General features: G+C 33.9%; 1 protein-coding gene across 6 annotated transcripts in view; it reads right to left on the reverse strand.

The window, feature by feature from the left end:
* Positions 1-26,392, reverse strand: part of LRCH2 (leucine rich repeats and calponin homology domain containing 2) — a 122,087-nt gene that overhangs the window by 29,747 nt on the left and 65,948 nt on the right. For 4 of the 6 annotated variants that reach the window (XM_070462237.1, XM_070462238.1, XM_070462243.1 and 1 more), the window contains exons 7-15: positions 25,294-25,381; positions 24,853-24,964; positions 24,316-24,413; positions 24,161-24,219; positions 22,288-22,395; positions 18,316-18,393; positions 16,408-16,473; positions 2,507-2,555; positions 2,313-2,429 (exon numbers count right to left, since the gene is read on the reverse strand). In XM_070462237.1, coding sequence (XP_070318338.1) covers positions 2,313-2,429; positions 2,507-2,555; positions 16,408-16,473; positions 18,316-18,393; positions 22,288-22,395; positions 24,161-24,219; positions 24,316-24,413; positions 24,853-24,964; positions 25,294-25,381 — 775 coding nt within the window. The remainder of the gene's footprint in view (positions 1-2,312; positions 2,430-2,506; positions 2,556-16,407; positions 16,474-18,315; positions 18,394-22,287; positions 22,396-24,160; positions 24,220-24,315; positions 24,414-24,852; positions 24,965-25,293; positions 25,382-26,392) is intronic. The other 2 variants (XM_070462239.1, XM_070462240.1) reach the window with 1 other exon arrangement.

Raw genomic sequence — 26,392 nt, forward strand, 5'->3', positions numbered from 1 at the left:
GAATAATTTACCATGGGACACAAACAAATACTGTGGTTCAGTCATTTATATGTGCTGGGGTAAAGTTACACAAAAGTTCTATGTTTCATTACAAAGCAAAGTTAAAGGAGCCATCACTGAGTGAGCTTAGTGATAATTTGATATGTATCTCTAGAGTAGTATACATTAACTGTATATCCAAATTAAATTCAATATTGTATCTTATGAATAAGCCTTTTGACTCCTGAGGGGTAAGTGATTAAAAGATATTTTCTTTTTGAAAGAAAGATACTTCACAGAAATTGATGATATTTTAATCATGAAAACATTGGCAAATCTGAATAACACTTTGGACTTCACTTAGTAGTATCTCAATTTTACAGTTTTTTTAACATCTTAGGAAAAAATTGTTGACATTCAATTTTTTACAGTGTCCTAACACTGACATCTTCTGACTATTGAGGAGAACTACATATCTGCTTAAAACATTTCCCAGTTGAAGCTTATCTTTGCACCTATTTATTAACTATAGTAAAAATTCACATTTGTTGAATGATGATTATGGACTCTTCAAATATTATCTCATTTGATCCCTTAGCAACTTATAAAATGGTAACATTATGGAAGGTATATTTAAGCCATAGAAAACAAAATATTAAACAACAAATTATTCTAATTAAATCAAACAACTATTTTTTAAGGTTCACTGAGGCTTCTATTAAGATTTTTATTGAGAGTTTTATTTTAGTTACAATAAATTAAAAAAAACCAAAAGTGTTCATTTGGTATTAGGCTATCCACAGTAGATCAACAGGCAGCACAGCATAGGCTCTGGGTTCAATGAACTCAGACGTTTATTACCCTAAGTGACCTGGAGCATATTACTTAGCCTCTCTGTGCCTTAATTTGCCCATCTATAAAGTAAACATGGTAATAAACGTACTTACTCATAGGGTTGTTATAAAGATTAAATGAATTGATATTTGTAAAGTAAGTACTTAGAACAGTGCCTGGCACTTACTAACTGTCATATATAAGTATTTTGACAAACAGAATCTGTATGCTTTTACTATACTAATAGATCAAATAAAAATCAAATCTTTTATTAGTTAAAAATATTAAAATTTATACCACATCATCAGTTATTCATTAAGTTTTATCTGTTAACAAATTTCCTTTAGTGCCTTTGTTCAAATTCCATAAACAAAAAGAGGGAATTTTAAATTAATAAATGCCAGAATGTAAATATAACTGCAGATTTGTAAAGGGTATTGACCAGGGTTCTAACTAGAATGTCTTTCCCCTTTTATTTTTCTTTCTTCATTTCTTTTATTTCTTCATTATCTCTCATATTGACCAGGTAACATGAGGCTCATTAAAAGGATCCAGTAATTATTTGTTGATGACGTAAACTTACACAGACTAAGACATATAACATTTTTGTTTGGGGCATATACTACTACTTCCAAATATATGTTACACATCCACAAAAAGAAAACTGATCAATGTGCATAGAGATCCACTTTCATCAAACTGATAACAGCATGAAATAAGAACTATGTACTTATATATGTATTTATTATTAGACAAAATTAGGTTTAGGGAAACAGAAAAAGTCCACAAAGACAACAAAATTTGCTGAATAGAGCAGGAACTTCTTTTCACTGTTCATTTGAATCAGAAATTCCAATAACAAATTCAAGAGTACTCCAATTCTAATGACTGGTCACTACAAATATAGCAGACCTGAATCACAAATAGACAAAAAATATTATAATGTTTAGGAAGGTGTACACAATGAAATTTCATTAAAATTCTGCTAACTAGAAATTTGAGATAATTCAGATGGCCCGAGCCTTTAATTGAGCCAAGACAAACACCATCCTAAGAAATATATTAAGGTAATAAGAAAATGGGGGAGAAGCTTTTTAGAATTATGTAAATAGCATTTATTTATACTGAAACAGTTAAATGCTAATTGTGAAAATTTGTCAACTCTTTATTGAAACAAACTCAAAGACCTTTTTGGGGCAATTCTTTTAAAACATTATTACATATTGCTACAACAAGCAGTGTAGTAAACATTCATACTTCTTGTAAAGTATCTGGCAAATCACAATTCACACTGATCTACTCTTAATTATTTTGAATTGTTGAAATTTTATGGAAATAACTGGATCATATAATTATCCCACATACATGTAGGAAATCAAGATAAAATAACACATCTTCTATATTTAGCTAGAGAGTTATATTCTGTCATACTAATGTAAAAAAATGGATAAAATCAAAACTAATAATTACAAAGTACATTTTATAACTGAATAAAGTACCTTGAAATATTCTTTTCTAATTTGTTTGCTCCGCCTCCTTTCTTCACTCTGCCAGATTATAGGGTGAGATTCTGGCCATTGCTGCTCATCTGTTTGATCCTTTTGATTTTCTAAGGTCTGTAACAAGATAATTTCTTTTAACGAAATAAATGAGAAAAAAAATTAGATATAACAGCAATTTAATTTCTTCTTACCTGCCATATGAGGGGTGATAAGGGTGAATTAACTTCATCTGCTGAGACACTAAAAAATTAAAAATGTCTTAATACTTAAAATATTTAGAATTACTCTTATTATACATTATTAACATTATAAAGTTATCATTTTTTTCTTTTTACCAGAAATCTTAAGAATTTACCCATGCCTATGCTTTGAACTAATAACATAAAACTTTTACAAAACATATTCAATTCCAAATAACTTATGATCCTTTGAAAAACATCAAAATGCATTTATTATTTAATAACACCCTACACATTGAGCTACTCTAAGGACTTTTGAACCCAAAAGAAATGTAGTATCTAGTCAAAAAATATTATAGATATTTATTATATTAATTCATTACCAAAGACTAAAAAAAATACAATTACTTTAGACGATCTGCTTGAAACTTCAAGTGACCTAACATAATTGAAGTTCCAAAATAATATATGCTATGTGATAGGAAAGATAAAGATAAATTAAGACTTCAAATTTTCAAATTTCATGAAAACAATAAACACACAAATTTGAGAAGCACAATGAACTTCAAGCAAAAAAAAATGAATACTACAATAAGATACATCACAATTAAATTTAAAACAAATGATAAAAATAAAATGTAAAAAGCAGACAGAGAAAAAAATACACATTAGGTTCAGGGAACTGACAAGAGAGTTCTCACAGGAAACAGCACAATCCAGAAGACAAGGGAAAAACCTCTTTAAGGTACCAAAAGAAAACAAAATTATCAAATGAGAATTTTATACTAGCAAAGATATCTTTCAAAAATGAAAGTGAGGGAGGAGCCAAGATGGCGGAGGAATAGGACGGGGAGACCACTTTCTCCCCTACAAATTCATCGCAAGAACATTTGAACGCTGAGCAAATTTCACGAAACAACTTCTGATCGCTAAGAGGACATCAGGCGCCCAGAAAAGCAGCCCATTGTCTTCGAAGGGAGGTAGGACAAAATATAAAAGATAAAAAGGGAGACAAAAGAGCTACAGACGGTGACCCGTCCCGGGAAGGGAGTCTTAATAGAGGAAGTTTCCAATCACCAGGAAACCCTCGCACTGGCGGGACTGGGGGAAGTTTTCAGCAATCTAACTGGGAGGAAAAATTAAATAAGGCCCACAGATTACATGCCTAAAAGCAACTCCCAGCAGAAAAGTACCCCAGACGCCTGCACCCGCCAGCAACAAGCGGGGGCAGAACGGAGAGGAGCGGGCGGCATTGCTTAGGGTAAGGACCGGCCCAAAGACCCTGAGAGCAATCGGAGGGAGCTTTCTTTAAACGGTGGGACAAAATTAACCAGCCGGAACACACTGCCTGCAGTTCGCAAAACAAAGGGACTGAGAAAGTCCAGAAAAGAGCCGGCCCGTCCCCGCTGGAGGTAGGAGGCAGGGGGGAGGGGAAAAGGGCAAACTCAGCCCCTGAGAAGCCACCCCCTCCCACACTGCAAACAGGCCCCCGGTTCCTATCTAAAGACTTAATGAGACCCGACTGGCGGTGCGCGCTGGGGTCGCAGAGGAGAAAAACACGCCGTACCCGGAGACTGCGCCCAAGCCTCTGGCTGCCTGGGCCGCTCGACGCGGAGGGAAAAGGCGCGCCACATCCGTGGAGAGTGTGCCCAAGCCTCTGGCTGCCTGGGCTGCTCGACGTGGAGGGAAAAGGCGCGCTGCACCCTGGCTGCCCGAACCGCTCAGGCCGGGAAAGGCACAAAACGCAGGCGCAACCGAATCCGCGCTTTTGTGGAGTACCCGAAAACTGCAACCGCACTCAACGCAGGGCCCGCTCCATATAGAGCAGCCGGGAGCCTGAGCAGTGTAGACGGGGAAAGCACTGACACCCGTGAGCGGGGCAAACCCAGGGTGGCCGGTGAGTGCTAGCCACACGGAGCGGTATCTGTCTGCAGCGCCCCGCCCTCCCCGTAGCAGGACTAAACTGAACTAGCGAACCTAAATAAGAGATTACCTCCGCCCGCCTGTGTCAGGGCGGAAATTAGAGACCGAAGAGAAACCAAAATAAACAAAGGGAACCGCTTCAGAAAGGACCGGTGCAACAGATTAAAATCCCTGAAGGCAACACCGACTACACCGGAAGGAGCCTATAGATATCTAGAAGTGTAAGAAGGAAAGAGGAGCTATCTGAAATTGAACTGAACCTACACTGACCGAAACAACTCCAGAGGAATTCCTAGATATATATGTATCTTTTTTTTAATTTATTAAAAAAAATTTTTTCTTTTTTTTTATTTTTTCTCTTTTATTTTCTTTTAAAATTCCCTATTACTCCCCCATTACTCCTCAACTTTCATTTTCATATATTTATATGATTTTTTTAATTAGGAAAAAAAAATTTTTTTTTCTTCTTTCCTTTTTTTTTATTTTTTCTCTTTTATTTTCTTTTAAAACTCCCTATTACTCCCCCATTACTCCTCATCTTTCATTTTCATATATTTTTACGTTTTTTTTTAATTAGAAAAAAATTTTTTTTCTTTCCTTTTATTTTTTATTCTCTTATTTTCTTTTAAAACTCCCTATTACTCCCCCATTACTCCTCATCTTTCATTTTCATATATTTTTACGTTTTTTTTTTATTAGGAAAAAAAATTTTCTTTACTTTTTTTTTAAATTTTTTATTTTTTCTCTTTTATTTTCTTTTAAAATTCCCTATTACTCCCCCATTACTCCTCATCTTTCATTTTCATATATTTTTACTTTCTTTTAATTAGGAAAAAAATTTTTTTTCTTTTTCTTGTTTTTCTCTTCTATTTCCTTTTAAAGTCCTCTAATACTCCTCTATTATTCCTTAATTTTCATTTTCATTTCACTATAACCTTGCCAAAAAACAAAAAAGAGAGAGAGAGAGAAACCCTATTTTTAAACCAAACTTCATATACATTTCTAAATTTTTTTGTGTGTTTTTGTTTTTGTTTTTAAATATTGTATTTCAATGAGTCTAACCTCTACACTAGATTTTTAATCTTTGTTTTTCAGTATGTGATATAAATTTTGGACACTTAAGAATCCAATATTCAGTTCCCATTTCTATTCAGGAGTGTGGTGATTACTCTCCCACTTTTGACTCTCTGTTTTCTACCTCAGAACACCTCTATTTCCTCCTTTCCCCTTCTCTTCCCAATCCAATTCTGTGAATCTTTGTGGGTGTCTGGGCTACAGAGAACACTTTGGGAACAGATAACTGTGTAGATCTGTCTCTCTCCTCTTGAGTCCCCTTTTTCTCCTCCTGCTCACCTCTATCTCCTTCCTCCCTCTCCTATTCTTCATGTAACTCTGTGAATCTCTCTGGTTGTCTCTCACAGTGGAGAATCTTTTCACCATTAACCTAGATAGTTTTATTATCAGTGCTGTATAGTTGGAGAAGTCTTGAGACTATTGGAAGAATAAAACTGAAATCCAGAGGCAGGAGACTTAAGCCCAAAACGTGAGAAAACCAGAAAACTCCTGACTACACGGAACATTAAGGAATAAGAGACCATCCAAAAGCCTCCATGCCTACACTAAAACCAACCACCACCCAAGAGCCAGTAAACTCTAGTACAAGACATACCACGCAAATTCTTTAGCAACGCAGGAACATAGACCTGAGTGTCAACACACAGGCTGTCCAAAGTCACACCTAACACAAAGACCCATCGCAAAACTCATTACTGGACACTCCACTGCACTCCAGAGAGAAGAAATCCAATTCCACGCACCAGAACGCTGACACAAGCTTCCCTAACCAGGAAACCTTGACAAACCAATCGTCCAACCCCACCCACTGGGTGAAACCTCCACAATAAAAAGGAACCACAGACCACAAGAATATAGAAAGCCCACTCCAGACACAGCAACCTAAACAAGATGAAAAGGCAGAGAAATACCCAACAGGTAAAGGAACATGGAAAAAGCCCACCAAGTCAAACAAAAGAGGAGGAAATAGGGAATCTACCTGAAAAAGAATTTAGAATAATGATAATAAAAATGATCCAAAATCTTGAAAACAAAATGGAGTTAAAAATAAATAGCCTGGAGACAAAGATTGAGAAGATGCAAGAAAGGTTTAACAAGGACCTAGAAGAAATAAAAAAAAGTCAATTAAAAATTAATGAAATAAATGAGATCAAAAACACTCTGGAGGGAACCATGAGTAGAATAACAGAGACAGAAGATAGGATAAGTGAGTTAGAAGATAAAATGGTGGAAATAAATGAAGCAGAGAGGAAAAAAGAAAAAAAGAATCAAAAGAAATGAGGACAACCTCAGGGACCTCTGGGACAATGTGAAATGCCCCAACATTCGAATCATAGGAGTTCCAGAAGAAGAAGACAAAAAGAAAGGCCATGAGAAGTTACTCGAGGAGATAATAGCTAAAAACTTCCCTAAACTGGGGAAAGAAGTAGCCACCCAAGTCCAGGAAACCCAGAGAGTCCCAAACAGGATAAACCCAAGGCGAAACACCCCAAGACACATATTAATCAAATTAACAAAGATCAAACACAAAGAACAAATATTAAAAGCAGCAAGGGAGAAACAACAAATAACACACAAAGGGATTCCCATAAGGATAACAGCTGATCTATCAATAGAAACCCTTCAGGCCAGAAGGGAATGGCAGGACATACTTAAAGTAATGAAAGAGAAGAACCTACAACCTAGATTACTCTACCCAGCAAGGATCTCATTCAGATATGAAGGAGAACTCAAAAGCTTTACAGACAAGCAAAAGCTGAGAGAATTCAGCACCACCAAACCAGCTCTTCAACAAATACTAAAGGATCTTCTCTAGACAGGAAACACAGAAAGGTGGTATAAACGTGAACCCCAAACAACAAAATAAATGGCAACGGGACCATACCTATCAATAATTACCTTAAATGTAAATGGGTTGAATGCCCCAACCAAAAGACAAAGGCTGGCTGAATGGATACAAAAGCAAGACCCCTATATATGCTGTCTACAAGGGACCCACCTCAAAGCAAGGGACACATACAGACTAAAAGTGAAGGGCTGGAAAAAAATATTCCACGCAAACGGAGACCAAAAGAAAGCAGGAGTCGCAATACTCATATCAGATAAAATAGACTTTCAAATAAAGGCTGTGAAAAGAGACAAAGATGGACACTACATAATGATCAAAGGATCAATCCAAGAAGAAGATATAACAATTATATATGCACCCAACATAGGAGCACCGCAATATGTAAGGCAAACACTAACGAGTATGAAAGAGGAAATTAATAGCAACACAATAATAGTAGGAGACTTTAATACCCCACTCACAACTATGGATAGATCAACTAAACAGAAAATGAACAAGGAAACACAAACTTTAAAGGACACAATGGACCAGCTAGACCTTATTGACATCTATAGGACATTTCACCCCAAAACAATCAACTTCACCTTTTTCTCAAGTGCACACGGAACCTTCTCCAGAATAGATCACATCCTGGGCCATAAATCTAGTCTTGGTAAATTCAAAAAAATTGAAATCATTCCAGTCATCTTTTCTGACCACAGTGCAGTAAGATTAGATCTCAATTACAGGAAAAAAATTATTAAAAATTCAAACATATGGAGGCTAAACAACACGCTTCTGAATAACCAACAAATCATAGAAGAAATCAAAAAAGAAATCAAAACATGCATAGAAATGAATGTAAATGAAAACACAACAACCCAAAACCTATGGGACACTGTAAAAGCAGTGCTAAGGGGAAGGTTCATAGCATTACTCAAGAAACAAGAAAAAAGTCAAATAAATACCCTAACTCTACACCTAAAGCAACTAGAGAAGGAAGAAATGAAGAACCCCAGGGTTAGTAGAAGGAAAGAAATCTTAAAAAGTTAGGGCAGAAATAAATGCAAAAGAAACTAAAGAGACCATAGCAAAAATCAACAAAGCTAAAAGCTGGTTTTTTGAAAAAATTAACAAAATTGACAAACCATTAGCAAGACTCATTAAGAAACAAAGGGAGAAGAACCAAATTAACAAAATTAGAAATGAAAATGGAGAGATCACAACAGACAACACTGAAATACAAAGGATCATAAGAGACTACTACCAGCAGCTCTATGCCAATAAAATGGACAACTTGGAAGAAATGGACAAGTTCTTAGAGAAGTATAACTTTCCAAAACTGAACCAGGAAGAAATAGAAGATCTTAACAAACCCATCACAAGCAAGGAAATCGAAACTGTCATCAGAAATTTTCCAGCAAACAAAAGCCCAGGACCAGATGGCTTCACAGCTGAATTCTACCAAAAATTCAGGCAAGAGCTAACACCTATCTTACTCAAACTCTTCCAGAAAACTGCAGAAGAAGGTAAACTTCCAAACTCATTCTATGAGGCCACCATCACCCTAATTCCAAAACCAGACAAAGATGCCACAAAAAAAGAAAACTACAGGCCAATATCACTGATGAACACAGATGCAAAAATCCTTAACAAAATTCTAGCAAACAGAATCCAGCAACATATTAAAAAAAATCATACACCATGACCAAGTGGGCTTTATCCCAGGAATGCAAAGATTCTTTAATATCCACAAATCAATCAATGTAATACACCACATTAACAAATTGAAAGATAAAAACCATATGATTATCTCAATAGATGCAGAAAAAGCCTTTGACAAAATTCAACATCCATTTATGATTAAAACTCTCCAGAAAGCAGGAATAGAAGGAACATACCTCAACATAATAAAAGCTATATATGACAAACCCACAGCAAGCATCACCCTCAATGGTGAAAAATTGAAACCATTTCCCCTGAAATCAGGAACAAGACAAGGGTGCCCACTCTCACCACTACTATTCAACATAGTTTTGGAAGTGTTGGCCACAGCAATCAGGGCAGAAGAAGAAGTAAAAGGAATCCAGATAGGAAAAGAAGAAGTGAAACTCTCTCTGTTTGCAGATGACATGATCCTCTACATGTCCTTTAGAAAACCCTAAAGACTCCACCAGAAAATTACTAGAGCTAATCAATGAATACAGTAAAGTGGCAGGATATAAAATTAACACACAGAAATCTCTTGCATTCCTATACACTAACAATGAGAAAACAGAAAGAGAAACTAAGGAAACGATACCATTCACCATTGCAACAAAAAGAATAAAATACTTAGGAGTATATCTACCTAAAGAAACAAAAGACCTATACATAGAAAACTATAAAACACTGATGAAAGAAATCAAAGAGGACACAAACAGATGGAGAAATATACCGTGTTCATGGATTGGAAGAAGCAATATTGTCAAAATGGCTATACTACCCAAAGCAATCTATAGATTCAATGCAATCCCTATCAAACTACCAACGGTATTTTTCACAGAACTAGAACAAATAATTTCACAATTTGTATGGAAATACAAAAAACCTCGAATAGCCAAAGTAACCTTGAGAAAGAAGAATGGAACTGGAGGAATCAACCTGCCTGACTTCAGACTCTACTACAAAGCCACAGTCATCAAGACAGTATGGTACTGGCACAAAGACAGAAATATAGATCAATGGAACAGAATAGAAAGCCCAGAGATAAATCCACAAACCTATGGTCACCTTATCTTCGACAAAGGAGGCAAGGATATACAATGGAAAAAAGACAACCTCTTTAACAAGTGGTGCTGGGAAAACTGGTCAACCACCTGTAAAAGAATGAAACTAGAACACTTTCTAACACCATACACAAAAATAAACTCAAAATGGATTAAAGATCTAAATGTAAGACCAGAAACTATAAAACTCCTAGAGGAGAACATAGGCAAAACACTCTCCGACATAAATCACAGCAGGATCCTCTATGACCCACATCCCAGAATTTCAGAAACAAAAGCAAAAAATAAACAAATGGGACCTAATGAAACTTAAAAGCTTTTGCACAACAAAGGAAACTATAAGCAAGGTGAAAAGACAGCCCTCAGATTGGGAGAAAATAATAGCAAATGAAGCAACAGACAAAGGATTAATCTCAAAAATATACAAGCAACTCCTGCAGCTCAATTCCAGAAAAATAAATGATCCAATCAAAAAGTGGGCCAAAGAACTAAACAGACATTTTTCCAAGGAAGACATACGGATGGCTAAAAAACACATGAAAAGATGCTCAACATCACTCATTATCAGAGAAATGCAAATCAAAACCACAATGAGGTACCATTACACGCCAGTCAGGATGGCTGCTATCCAAAAGTCTACAAGGAATAAATGCTGGAGAGGGTGTGGAGAAAAGGGAACCCTCTTACACTGTTGGTGGGAATGCAAACTAGTACAGCCGCTATGGAAAACAGTGTGGAGATTTCTTAAAAAACTGGAAATAGAACTGCCATATGACCCAGCAATACCACTTCTAGGCATACACACTGAGGAAACCAGATCCGAAAGAGACACGTGCACCCCAATGTTCATCGCAGCACTGTTTATAATTGCCAGGACATGGAAGCAACCTAGATGCCCATCAGCAGACGAATGGATGAGGAAGCTGTGGTACATATACACCATGGAATATTACTCAGCCATTAAAAAGAATTCATTTGAATCAGTTCTAATGAGATGAGTGAAACTGGAGCCCATTATACAGAGCGAAGTAAGCCAGAAAGATAAAGACCATTACAGTATACTAACACATATATATGGAATTTAGAAAGATGGTAACGATAACCCTATATGCAAAAAAAGAAAAAGAGACTCAGATATATAGAACAGACTTGTGGACTCTGTGGGAGAAGGCGAGGGTGGGATGTTTCAAGAGAACAGCATTGAAACATGTATATCTAGGGTGAAACAGATCACCAGCCCAGGTTGGATGCATGAGACAAGTGCTCAGGCCTGGTGCACTGGGAAGACCCAGAGGGATGGGGTGGAGAGGGAGGTGGGAGGGGGGACCGGGATGGGGAATACATGTAAATCCATGGCTAATTCATTTCAATGTATGACAAAAACCACTGCAATGTTGTAAAGTAATTAGACTCCAACTAATAAAAATAAATGGAAAAGATTAAAAAAAATGAAAGTGAAATACTTTTTTTTGGCCACACCACATGGCTTATGGGATCTTAATTCCCTGCCCAGGGGTTGAACCCAGCACCACAGCAGTGAAAGCACCAAGTTCTAACTACCGGGCAACCAGGGAATTGGCAAGACTTTTTTAAACATTACAGAAACTGAAGGATTCAACATCAGCAGACCAGCAGTAAAAGTAATGTGAAAATAGTTCTTTCAGATAGAAGGAAAATGATATACACGGAAATACAGAGCTACACAAAGGAACTAAGGCTACTGGAGATGGTAACTAATGGGGTAAAGATAGAAGACATTATTCTGATTATTTAAATCTCTTTAAAGAAACAATTGACTATTTAAAGCAGGAATAATAACAATATGTAATATGTTAACACAGATGTAAAACGTATGGCAACAATACTGCAAAGGCCAGAAGGGAAAAAATAGAACTATACTCTTGTTCTTATCCAATATACATAATGGCATAATAGTACTTAAAGGTAGACTGTGATAAATTAAATATACTTTAAACCCTAAAACAATCACTAACATAACAACTAATTATGTCTAATAAGCCCACAATGGAGATAAATAGGAATTTTAAAATATAATTCAAAAGACAGGAGAAAAAGAGGAAAGATATCTAAAAATAATGCATAAGACAAAAAGTAAACACCTAATAATACAGTAGACTTAAATCCATTAATACCAGTAGTTTCAATTAAATATTAAAAATCTTAACGTTGCAATTAAAAGTCAGATTGTCAGATTTGATAGAAAAGAAAGATACTACCATATGCTAACAACAAGAAACTGCCTTTCTCCATAAAGACACAAATAGGTTAAATATAAAAGGAAGAAGAAAGATATATCAAGTAAACACTAAAAAAGAAACTAAACTAGAAGAAAGCTGAGGTGACTATATAATATCAGGGAAGTATACCTCAGAGCAAAGAATATAAACAGGGGACTTCCCTGGCAGTCCAATGGTTAAGAGTCTGCACCTCTTGAAGGGGGCATGGGTTTAGTCCCTCATTGAGGAACTAAGACCCTGTACACCACACACAAAAAAGCCACCCTAACCAGGAATATTTAAAAAGTCATTTTATAATGACAAAGATTTAAATCCAACAAAAGGACATTATAATCCTAAACATTTATGTATTTAATAACAGCTTTAGAATATATGAAGGAAAAATGAAAAAACTTTAAAGAGAAAGACAAATCCACAGTATTGGAAATTTCAAATAGTCTCCTCTTACTAATTGATAAAAACAACACTGTAATGCACCCAAGTGGTGGTGGGGCGGTGAAGACAAACAATGAACAAATAAAGAAGTCTGAGATATAAATAATGAAGTACTGAGAATGTCAGATGGTAAAAAAGTATACATTTACAATGTCAGACAGTACTAAGTTCTGTGGAGAAAAGTAAAGCAGGGTATGCGAAAAGGGAAGAAGGAATGGGGAAGGGATGCTGTTTTATCTAAGTTGTCCAGGGAATATCTTGCTGAAGAAATGAAAGTTGAGCAGAAACATAAACACAAGGGAATAAGCCATAACGTTTTCTGAGAAGAAATCATTCCAATCGAGGCAAAAGCTTTGAGGGGGTGGGAAACTTGGTGTATTGAGTCAACAAGGAGGCCAGTATAACTAGAGAAGACCTAACAAGCAGGAAGAACAAGGCAAGAGGAACGCAGTAGGGAGCCAAATAATGCAGAGGTTCACAAGTCCTTAAAGGACCCTAGTTTTTATTCTGAATGAAATGGGAGATCATTAGAAAATTCTGAAGAACGACATGATGTAACTTACATTTTAAAAATACCAATCTGATTCTTCTTCTTCTTCTTTTTTTTTATTGAAAACAGACTAGAGAAAAGCAAGGGTGGAAAGGAGACTTAGTAGAAGGCTGCTATAACTGAAGTAAGCAATTTCTAGGGCTGGGGTGGTAGGTGTGGAGGTGGTAAGATATGATCAGATTCTGAGCATATTTTGAAGGTAGAGTCAACAGGATTTGCTAAAGGATTAGTTATGGGATGTGAAAGAAAGTGACAAGTTACAGATGACTCTGAGGTCTTTGAGCTGAGCAAGTATTAATAGAAGGATGGAGTTAACATTTTCTGAAATGGGGACAATGCAAGAAGAGTTAAGTTTTGAGGAACAGAGAGAATGATTAAAAGTACAATTTGGGAAGGTTAAGTCTCATATGCATCATACATCCTAGCAGAGCTGTTGAGTACGTAACAGGCAATACAACTCTGCTGTGTGTGTGTGTGTGTATGTATATACATACATATGTACACAGAAATACACATGCACATGCAAATGTTCATACATATATATAGAAAACTGGTTTAAAGGGGAAAATATCAAAATATTAAGACTTGTCATCTCTGGGGAGTAGGATAATAGATGATTTTTTTTCTTTATGATAAAATTTTCCGATTTTTAAACAATAAAACTACATTATTCTTATAAACAGAAAAAAAACTAAAATTTTGTTTTGTGTTTAAAGAAGAAATTAGATGACTGTTCTGAAAATGAGAAAAGTGAAAGTAAGAGTTCTGTAAAGAAAAGGCCAAGATTGAATATCACCATTTTGAAGTTTGGGTAATTGGGGCTTTCTCAAGAGAATGTTAGGAACCTGGTGAGGAAGCTTAAGATAGAAATGAAAGAAACTGACAATATATGGCAAAAACTACTACAATATTGTAGTAATTAGCCTCCAATGAAAATAAATTTAAAAAAGAAAGAAACTGAGAAGGAAGGTAATAACAGAAATTTCAAGGACAAAAAACATGTAAGATAAAGAATCAGTATTCACAAAGGGAGAGAGCGGGTTAAATCCAGTTTAATGCAGGAGATACAGGAGATGAGGGTTCAACCCCTGGGTCAGGAAGATCCCCTGGAAGAGGAAATGGCAATCCATTCCAGTATTCTTGCCTGGAGAATCCCATGGACAGAGGAGCCTGGTGGGCTACAATCCATGGGGTCACAAAGAGCTGGACATGACTGAGTGACTGAGCACACACATGCACACAAATGAAATTTGAGACAGAATGTTTCTAGACTTGGGTATAAAAAGTTATCTTATGCTTGAACTGAATTCTAAAAGCCTAAGTGAAAAACGGAAGAAGAAGGGGCAATCTCAGTAGAAACATCAGGACATAGAACACAGAGATGTGAAATCATGTTGGAATAAAGGAAGGAGTACTATGGTTCCTAGCTGTAAAAGGTGCCAGTGCAAGAGTACACAGGCTGAGGCTTTCAAGCTAGGCAGAAACTCACTTCAACCTTGTGGGTTAAGCCAAACATTTTAAGCTTTATCCTAAAAGTTAGAAAAAGAAGATTAATAACTTGGAAACACATAGTCAGGCCTGTACTTTAGAACCATCACTCTTATACCATTAGCACAGAAAACAAATTTAAAGGTAGGCCAAACTTGAGAAACGAGGTATGGCTGCAAACTGTTGCAGTAGTCCAGGTAGAAAAGACAGGGCCTGAGCCAACATAACTGCAACAGGAATGGAGAGGTTGAGACAGATGCAAATAATGTTAAGAAGCTAAAGTTTTCTGTGACTGACTGGATTGGGAAGAATGTGTAAGAGAAAGCAATTTCCAATGATTCCAAAGTTGACTATACACACAGTGGCACATTCACTCAAGGTGCACTATACAGGAGACAAAATAGATTTGGGAAAAGTAAGTCCAGTTTGGATTGTAAGGTAGTTTGGAAAAGACATCAATGAAAGGTATGCATCTGGAGAAAGCGAGCTGTTCTTATTTCCATATATTAAAAGTTGGGGTTCTAAAGTCAGACATCCTGGCTTTAAATTCTCACTATATCATTTACTAGCGTGTGACCCTGAATAGCTATGGTAATTTCTGAGCCTTAGTTTCTCACCTATAAAATGAGGATATAATAGCAACAACTTCATAAGTTATTATGAGGATTAGATGAGATCATACAGCTAAAGCACTAAGAATAGTATACATACAACAACCATTCAACAAACGTTAATTCTCTCTGTGTGTTATTTGTACCCACAGCCTAGCCTTTGACTTTTATATTCCCATAGGAATAACTCAGAAGTTGAGTTTGGTGCAAATTTTCAAACCACCAAAAAGAATAAATAGAAACTTTCAAGGCCTTCCAGTTCTCTGGAATTCATATACCTGGATTTAGACTATGCATTCATATAGAAGAATTGAATAAAACCTAATTAAAAAGAAATTAAAAAGTGAACTATAACATAGAGAACAAATACAATCAATGATAAACACATTATTCCTGACCATAATAGTAATAAAATAAATGTCTGCTAAATGGATAAACATTGAGAGCAAGAGGAGAAGAAGGTGAGAGGATGAGGTGGTTGGATGGCATCATCAACACAATGGACATGAGTCTGAGCAAACTCAGGAAGATAGTGAAGGACAGGAAAGCCTGGTGTACTGCAGTTCATAGCATTGTAAAGAGTTGGACATGACTTAGCGACTGAACAACAACAAATGGATAAATGATTCTGTCATCAAAACAAAATGCAGGTGAGAGCACAAATAGTTTAAATCAGCATTCTTGCATTTGTTTACATCAAAAGTAAATTTAACTTGTGTTGTATAATACATTAAAAAAAACATTTAAAAGCCATATTCTTTAAATTATCTCATATTAAATTGATATCAATTATTCTATTAACTTGTGTTGTATAATACATTAAAAAATGTTTAAAAAGCCATATTTCTTCTTTAAATTATCTCATTATATTAAATTGATATCAATTATTCTATTAAAGCCTACATAAAGGAACATTACTGTCAAAGGATCAGCTCTCATTATATAATATTAACCATAAGAACTAAGATATTTTTATACCTCTTTTCGCATTCCATAGTTTGTTTTGGCTTGTTTCTTATGACATAAGTTGAATGATTAAGAATCCTAGAAGTAAATCAGCACATTAATTCCATAATATATTAAAGAGAATAGTGTATATACATGATATAAAAATGTCGATAATAAACTGCATCTGGTCCATGAAGATCTTTGCTAGAAAACAATATTTAAATATTATTTAGATCAGATGCCCATATAAGCTCACTGGCTATTATGAAGGAATGAAGCTCACCAATTCTTCCATGCATTTTCTTTTATAAACCCTTTCTCGAGGCTTGGATATTTTCCAGCCATGTTATTTTCCTGTGCATATCTAACTTTTAGCTGAGACAGGAGATAAAGAGATGCAGACTGTGTATGTATCATCATAACTGATTTCATTTCTCCCAGCATAGCAAATGATAGGGCCATGTCAATATAATAAACAATCATTTTGCCAAATAATAAACCTTAATTCCAAATGCAAAGCCAGTGCTAAAGTTCAATTCTTTAAAAAAATCCACAAGTCTATAAAACTTTTAATAACAGAATGAAACAATATATTTGAAGAAAATCAAAAAAAGAAAGAAAAATAAAGTGATAAACCATTACATGAGAGAACCATTTGTTCATAATTTTATATAATTCTAAGTATTGATCTCAAAGTCAAAAGCAATGAATAATAAACTATCTTTAATATAAGTAACTAATATATTTGAGTTCTTAATATTTATCTATTTACTACAGGTATAAATGTTAATTTTCAATTTTAAAGTTTAGTTTTATAAGGAGTAGAATATCTACCTTTTATTCAAAATAATATAATCAGATGTCAACTACCAAAAGAATACACAGGAGAATTTCAAATTAAAGATACATATTGACTATTAAAATATATAATGAAATAAATATAAGTTGGTAATTCCAGAAAGATGGTTTCATAAAGAAACCAATTTCCATTACCCCAGTTTTTCTCACTAGCTAAGATCTAGTAGAGCCTCAACAGGAGGAAGCTACAGTGAGAGGCAAACAACAAGTATCACACACAAAGCAGTGTAGCTTTGCACCAAGTAATTTCTAGATTACTGACACCTTTATTCTTTGTGTCGACAGGCACTAAAATTGTATTGAATCCCCAAATGCAGAGGAATTTAGATAATAAAATATCTAAGAACATCAGGAAAAAATACATCATTAAAGAGTAATTATTTAAAAAGGAAGTGAATCCTAAGAATTCTCTTCACATGGAAAAATATTTTTCCTGTTTCTTTAGTTTTGTGTATGAGATGATGGATGTTCACCAAACTGCTTATGATAATGATTTCATGATTTATGGAAGTCAAATCATTATACTGAACACCTTATACAAGACTGTATGTTAATGATATCTCGATAAAACTGAAAGAGTAAAAAATTGATTTAAAAAGGAGATGTATCCGTTTTAGCACTGCAAAGTATCCTGGGGGAGGGGGAGGGTCAGAATTATTCCTTTGGAAGGGGGCATCAAACTACAATGCCCTCCACTGCAGTAAATTCGGAATTCTCCCCAAACTACACACACTAGTGTTGTGACTATTGATGTGCATGTGCATTGTTGTGACATGTGATGTGCATGAGTCACGTTAGAGGAGAAAGAAAAATGTTGAGCTCTACTTACTGATAAAATATACTTTATATACTTGAAAATTCTCTGAAAAATTTTACTGTGTACATTGATATTTAATGTTTTACTGTGTGATACTCGGAGTCAAAATAAATGTCTATTTTATCTAAATATCTATTCCAGATTATTAAAACATTTCCCTAATCCAGGTACCAGTACTGAATTTTAGGTAAAAAGGTATATATATAATTCAGCTGCATCAACCTGGCCACTTAATACTTAAGGCGTCCACAAACTCTAGATACCTTGATGCACGTCCTGCTGCTCTGGTCCTCTGGAAGAATTTTTCACTGAATGATGCTCTATAACATAAAGGCCTCCGTCTGTATTCATATTTCACGTACATCAACCAAACCAAAAGATGGAAGAAGTAAGATGTTTTGGGAGAGGATAGGGAAGTCATTAGTAAAGCAAGCAGAAAAGAAAGAATGGATAGATTTTAAGGGTTGAGAGAACTACCTAGTTAGTTATAACAAGCTAGAAGTTAACATGATGCTCCTCAAATTAAGAGTTCATATGATCAGAAAAAGAAAAAAATCACATGAAAAAGTAATGTAATAATTTCTATAATTCAAAACTAAAATAATAAACTGCTCAAAATCTGATTTTGCTTTATGTGATCCTTAATTAATTATACTTTGATATAACTTTTCATAATTACTTTTTAAAATTTAGCTATATTACATAGTACTCAGAAGTACATCTTTCCACAGTAAGTAAAAACTCTCAGGATACACGTAAAAGCAAATCAAATAATTATTAAAAATAAATATGTATTAGAAAATACTACAGAATAAGCTAACAGAAATGAACATGCTATGGGAACCAATCAACTGAAGCTATTCATTGTAAAATTCTTCATATAATCTTTTCTTTAGCATGAAAATCAAATTTTAAGCCAGCTAAACATTTACTTAATAAGCCACATAGTAAGAAAATCAGTATAAGAAAGAGCAGTAGCCACTTCTCTAATACTAAGATACACAAGTAGAGTTGGTGAAAATTTGAAGAATTGGTTAAATAATTTACAGAGCAATATTATTTTAAGATAATAGTTTTTTATTTAACTTCCAAAATTATAGTAAAAATAAAATTACAATTTGTGGAATAGCTATTTTAATATAGACAAGGTCACTGACTCAAGGGGACTTCAATACACTCAAATAAAGTAAAAATAATTCAATCTTTTAAGAAAGAGGATAAAGATTAGCTTTAAAAAATTTAACAATAAACTGTCAATACAAAGTAGTTTAATATATGCATCTCAATTAGACAAAGAAGGGCAGTCTTCTAAATAACTAGGCTTTAGACTCTGAACACTTATGATTTATCTATTTGATGGTTTACTTGGTGATCTCTTTTCCCACCCTTTTTGCTTATTAATTCTGTGCAATATTCTCTTGTTATTTTCCTAGGATAGTTTCATCCACCAAGTACTAGTATAAACCTTATTAAAGAATTACATATATTTTTTAAAAAATAGTGTGAACTAAAGTGGCAAAGCTGCTCTAAGAAAATCATCACTGAATTCAACATAAGCTGTTTTTAAATTCCTTCTAATTTTGAAGAACAATGTCTGGCTTCTTTTAGATTTAGCTGAGAGTTAACACTGAATTTACTTTCCACTAATAGCTAGCTAAAGAACAGCTAAATAGTAAGCATACAGTCAAAGTAGAAATCCTAAGTGGTACTTTTTGCTATACAAGAATAATCTTGCCCCAGATAAATTATTTTAAATCAAGACTAACAATAAATAGACAAAGACACTGCAATGATTATCTTAAAACTTAACAAGAAATATTACAACTTCTGGTTGATTTGCAATTTCAAATAGCATTTCAGATTCTTCATTTAATAAAGCTAGAATCTAAAACAATACACTGTGAAAGGAGAAATCTACAACCAGAGAAGGTATAAAAACTCAAATCCTCTAAGGAATATATTCTTTTAAAAGATTACTTTTGACTTTTAGACTCACTCAAATTTATGTGTTGTAACAGTAAACAACAATTTTAATTATCTAAATCTAAGAAATATAAGCAATAGCAGGATATTTTAGAAGGAAGGATGATATGATTTAACGGAGAAAATAATAGATTCAGCATAAGAAAATTCTGAGCCCAGTTTAAGTTTAGCCACGAACAGAATAGGCTAGGGATCTAAATTGTCTATAGATTACACATTTTAAAAGTAAAATGTACTCCTTACTTTATGACCAGATATCACAAAATTTTAATGCCTTCAAAAATTAAACATAGTTATTATAATGTTAATGTCACTGATTATTAATCCAAAAAACTCTTATAAATATATGAAAAATATATAAATTTATATGCACTAACATCTGAAAAGGAGAATGGAGAGACAGTTCAGAGAAAGAAATTAATTTTGCATAAATTTTAAAAATGACAAAAATTATGTAGAGGGAACATAACTAAATTAATGGTTCCTACTAGCTTTAAATTTGATCTCATTTTCAAGTAATTAACCAGTAACGGTATTAACGAATACCTACTACGTACAAGGCAGAGCTAGGTACTGCTTTGTACTTATTACAAACTATCAAAAAGCAAGACCTATGAAACATCATTTGATGTATTTAGGTTGAAAGAGTAATTTAAGTCAGAGGGATAGATGTAAAACTAATACAACAATAGGAGAAAACTGAAAATATAGAAATGATATATATGGCTATAATAAATTCTAAAATTATACACTCAAATGCAATTCTGGACATGAGGGAAATACATATTGTTGTGGGTTCTTATAAAATCAATATTATCTGTTCATAATGATAAATGCAATTTTTTCACCTGCCAGGTAGGGGAGGTAGAAACTTAACTATTTTTTAAGCTACATAGAGCAGGTGGTGGCTTGCTTCATCCAACCTCTTAAACCAATGGGGCCATCAATACTTTAATTATACTGAAGGGGGAAAACACATACAACCTCATAAGTAGTCAATTTTAAAAAAGGCCCATTAGAAATGAATCACAGGAAATATTAGAAGATAAGCTTCAAAAAGGATGACAGAAAAGCGTGACAGAAAGTTATGACAGAAGAAAAAATGTCAATTGGGAATGAGGATACATTAGATATAGAAGGGATAAAGATATTTTCTAATATGGTTTTTAATTCTATAAATGTAGTAGCAGTGCAAAAAGAGATACTTAGTGGTTATTTTACAAACTATTATAGGGCAATATACTTTTTACTAATTGATGTAATTATTCTCACAGGTCAAAGCTATATTTGTGAAGCATACTTATTCTCTTGTTTAGCAATAAAAAAAAAAATCAACCTTGTCAAATACTCTGGAAAAAAAAAAAAGAAACTATTATAGTGGTCCCTAATACCACACATCAGTCATTGAATAAGTTTTAATAGTAATTATTTTTCAAAACATCTTTAAGTAAATGCCAACATACTTTTTTAAACATTCTGAAACATGGTCCTGTGATCCATAAACATTTATCACTTTGAATATGTAAAAAACATAGTCGTTATCCAAATTAAATGCACCAAAATTATTCTTTTAATTTTCTCAAAACAAACAAAAAAAAATCTCAGTTCTGCTTTATTATTTCGATATTATTAATATAAATGTAGCACTCTCAGTACATGAAGATGGCAATAACAGCCAACCCTCAGCAGCACGCAGAACCTTCTCTGTATAAAAAATGGACTTGCACTGATTTTATACTCATTAACACAAGGTCCTCCTCATTGCCAATAACATGCATTTGGAGAAAGCCTAGACAGAGAGAGAAATGCTCCTTGACCAAGACACAGACTAAAGTGAATCTGTGACTCTCAAACTGTCACACTGATCTAATCAGTGATTATATAATTCAATTTTAAGGAGTTTACACATATCCTGAGTAACTCAAAATCAGATAAAAAGCACACTATATACTTGTGACATGTACTTGGAAAAAATGCTTATAACATATCATGCTATTGTGAGCTAAGATGAATATCAATTATTATTATTTAGCACAAAGGAATAAAAAAGATATTGAAGCAATAAACAGAATGACTATATGAGTATAAAGTATTCTGTTAATTATATATGTAATTTTATATTTTTTTCTAAGTATTTCCTATTGCCTTTTAGTAGATGGTCTTCTTGTTTACTGTTTATTTGACAATCTTTAAATATCAGATTTAATGATTATAAAATTTGCCCATTTAAATCTCATTACTGAAAAAAATACCTGTTCTTCTGCTCTTGCTGCAATAACTGAACAGCTATTTTCCTCAAATCAGTTACTTCCTTCAAACCATCATCCTCTTCCTCAGCAAGTAATTGTTCTTTCCCAAGTCTGAAAGGTAACATAAACATGATTATCCAAAAAGTAAGGCAGATGATATTTTATGTTAGCTTTCAGATGTAGAAACCATTTTTCATTTTAATAGCACATGAAATGTTCTTGTATTTAAAATGTTAAAATAAGAAATAAAGAATATTGAAGGAATATACAAACATATTAATATCTATCCTCTCAATAAGAAATGTCGCATACTGGTTATATTAATATAATTAATGGCTAACAAAGTAAACTGCATTACTATTTTGTAATTTCTGAAATGTGAAATAGCCATAGTAATTTAACAATGCGTATTCTCCATCTTGAGTGTAATAAGGACCACAGAGCTCTATTTGGCCTATCTTTAGAAATAGATAGAAAATGTTATGAAAATTTTTCATTTTATCAAACCACTCTGCTTTTATCAGTTCATTTATTTTGATTTTTAAAATCTCTGTGTAAAATGTTTAAGTAGTGAAAATGCAAAATAGATTCAGATAAGATTGGCAAATTTGCAAAAAATATTCATTAAAATATATGTATCTTTTTTGTCATTTAAAAAGAACAAAGAAATTTTAAAATTGTTCTCTAAACTCTAGTAATTTTATCCCAAAGGCATTTCATTTAAAAAATGGTGTCAGCGACTTCCCTGGCAGTCCAGTGGTTAAAACTCTGCATTTTCACTGAAGAGGACACAGATTCGATCCCTGGTGGGGAAACTAAGATCATGCATGCTGCATGGAAAGGTAAGTAGGCAAGTAAGTAAGTAAATAAATAAATAATGGTATCAAACCTAAGACTCTGTATCTTTACCATATCTTGCATGCTACTGGAGTCTCTCAAGGTAAGACAACTGTCCTCATACGATAACATGAGAAAGTAAGAGAAAAATGAAACACAGAGAGTAAAAAAGCACTGTAACCTCCTTATGGGGCACCAGAGATGATTAATTAATGACTATTAAAAAGTTACCAATGAGGTCATTTGAGGGAAGCACAATACAGAGAAAAGAGAAAAACTTGGGGATCAGAGAGCTAGACTCACACCCAAGGTTCTAGTGGACACTAGCTAAGTGGTTTTAGACAAGAAACTTTATAGTCTTCCAGCTTCACCTTCCTTATCTGTAAAAATGTGGACAATATCGACCCTGTAGGATTTTGAGAAGATTAAGTAAGAAACATAGGAAAGCATGTAGCACAGATCCTGGTAGATGGTAGGTATTCAACAAATACTCTTTCCTTTCTGAAAAAAATGTGGTAGGTCAATTTCTATCATTTCATAAGACAAAGGATACATAAAAGATCCAAAGTAAATTATTTTAATAAAACAGAGAAGTAAATACCCTTAAAATTACCATACCCAGTCTTATGTAATGTAAAGTTTATTAAATCAAGAGTCAGAACACCTCAGTTTGAGACATTTGAAACTCCAGGTCTCAGTTTCCTAATTGGTCAAATTATAGCAATACCATCTGTTTTAAAGAACAGCTAGATAGCTCAAATGAGGCAATGTATGGGAAAGTATAATTTTCTTCAGTAATAGTAATGGGGACATTATAATTACTTATGGAGAAAAACAGTGTACATACTACATTCAACTTATATGTTTACTATAATTTTCAGCTTCATTGAGGAAAGCAGACAGATGAAATATTCACAAATTAACTATCTGAACTTAACAAGTAAATGAACAAAGAATTTATTCACTTAAGCAGAAATATCTAATGATATTTCAAGTATTAATAAGCAGTACTTCAATTTGCAAATTCATGTGTGCTTACCTTTTTTCATCTCCCAATTCTTCATTTTTCTGAGATTTTTCAGGACCTTTCTCTTTTCCCTTATATAAAAGAAAGTTATCATTTTAAATTGCATGGTTCACTTTTGTGAGATTAAGGAGAACGTGTTATTGATATTTGTTCAAAGTTTTCTTTACCTTAAGGAAAGCAACAAATGATCCAATATGTGCATCTCCTCGTTCAGGAACTACTACATCATCTGTGTTGGCGTCAGTAAAATCATACACCTCCTGGTCTAAGTATAGATTAATACTTATTAGAAAATATGAATAGTAAACAGTGTGCTCTCTCACTGCAGTGCTTAGAAAAAAGTATATTTTTCTCAATAAAAGAGTTGATCAAAGATGCTATAACTTGGGGGCTTCCCAGGTGGTGCTAGTGGTAAAGAACCCACCTGCCAATGTAGGAGATGTAAGAGATGCAGGTTCGATCCCTGGGTCAGGAAGGTCCCCTGGAGGAGGGCATGGCAACCCACTCCAGTATTCTTGCCTGGAGAATCCCACAGACAGAGGAGCTTTACAGGCTAAGGTCCATAGGTTGCAGAGTCGAACACGACTGCAGCAACTTAGCAAGCACGCGCACACTATTATTTTTAAAGCCCACTTTTAAAAAATATTCATTTTTAAAAAGGGCTATATACATGACATAAAAACAGCAGACACCTTATGAATTACCTTTTTGAGAATCAGGTTTACTTCCTACTGAGTGACTGTCATTTCTGGATGTCTGCTCTCTATTTGATTCTGACACTTGAGAATGAAGGCTAATTGTGTCGTCATCTGATGGCTGAATGCAATAAGTAAAAAGTAAAAATGAAGCATTTTACACATATGATAAAGATTAAGTTGCTTTAATTCCATATATGAAGTACAGAACACCTGATTTAAATCTCCAGTTTTAAAACCAAAAATTAATATGAGTTTTACTGTTTTGCTTTTAAAACTGTACAAGTCTTTTTTTTAACTTGAGGTCATAAAATGCAATGCTGATCATATTTTTAAGCAAAACAAATGAAATGTGTGCAAGTGCCTATCTACTTCAAAGCTCTAGTAAAAATTTTTTGCTTTTCTAATAAAATTTTAAAATAAAATAGTTCAGTAATAGAAAAGACTCACTTCTGTTGTAGACAATCGTTTCTCTCCATTATCACTTCCAATTCCAGAGTCAGGACCATGATTTTTATTTGGATAAAAATCTTCCATACTATGGAAATACAAATTCTAAGGGCAGTTAAGGTTTTCTTCTTAAATAGGCAATACATAATTGACCTAAAATTTCGCTAGATAATATAGAATATATACTTTTGATATGTAAGATCCTTAAAAAATATGAGGGGAAAAATATCAGATCAGATAAAACACTTTATCCATGTCCTTCATGTAATATTTTCACATGCTCTGTCGCAAAATAGGTTAACAATAGCCTTGACAATAGCCTATTATTTCTCCTGAGAGATTCAGAAAAGCAGATAGTCCTGCTAGAAAATCATCTTAATAAAGATCTATTTTTCTTATGAGTTTATCAACTTTCTCCATATAATGCTGGAATGTTTTTTAACCTTAATACAACCATGTCTTCATTATCTCTAAAAATATATTTAGCTTCATAAATAAGAACCATTAAGTAATTAAGAGAAAAAAGGCCAAAAAATGCCAGCATTGAATAAGCAATTGTTTTGGTGTGAGGAAAGAGCTGTCCTTGCAAATTTCTGAATTACAGTATGTTACTCAGGCTGCAAAATAGTTTTCACTTGAATTTGCAAATTTACCATATACTCTACATTGACCACTCTATACTCTATGGTATAGAGTATGACCATACATATGCCAAGAATCGGGCTAATTTTTTTTAAGTATTTTATTTTAAGTATTTATTTTAAGTATATAATACTTCACATTCCTTGTGAAAACTCTAGCAGGTTATTGGTGCTTTCTCATTTTACAGAAAAGGAAACAGGCCAGGAAGGGTTGAAAAAATGGCCCAATGACATACAACTTGCAAATGGCAGTCTAAGTTTTAACCCAAAATTATCTAACACTGAAGTCCCTGATCTCCTATATTTCTTCCCTAAATACTGATTTTATACTTTTCAGGAGTATATCAACAAACTTAGGGAAGCAATTACCAATGGTTAAGGCACAATGCTGAACACCTGAGATGAGATGCATTTTAATATGTTTGCTTTCAAAGCGATCTCAGCCCAGAGGGGGAGTA

This window comes from Odocoileus virginianus, unplaced genomic scaffold, assembly GCF_023699985.2.
Source record: "Odocoileus virginianus isolate 20LAN1187 ecotype Illinois unplaced genomic scaffold, Ovbor_1.2 Unplaced_Scaffold_1, whole genome shotgun sequence".
In the NCBI taxonomy this organism is placed as follows: domain Eukaryota; kingdom Metazoa; phylum Chordata; class Mammalia; order Artiodactyla; family Cervidae; genus Odocoileus; species Odocoileus virginianus.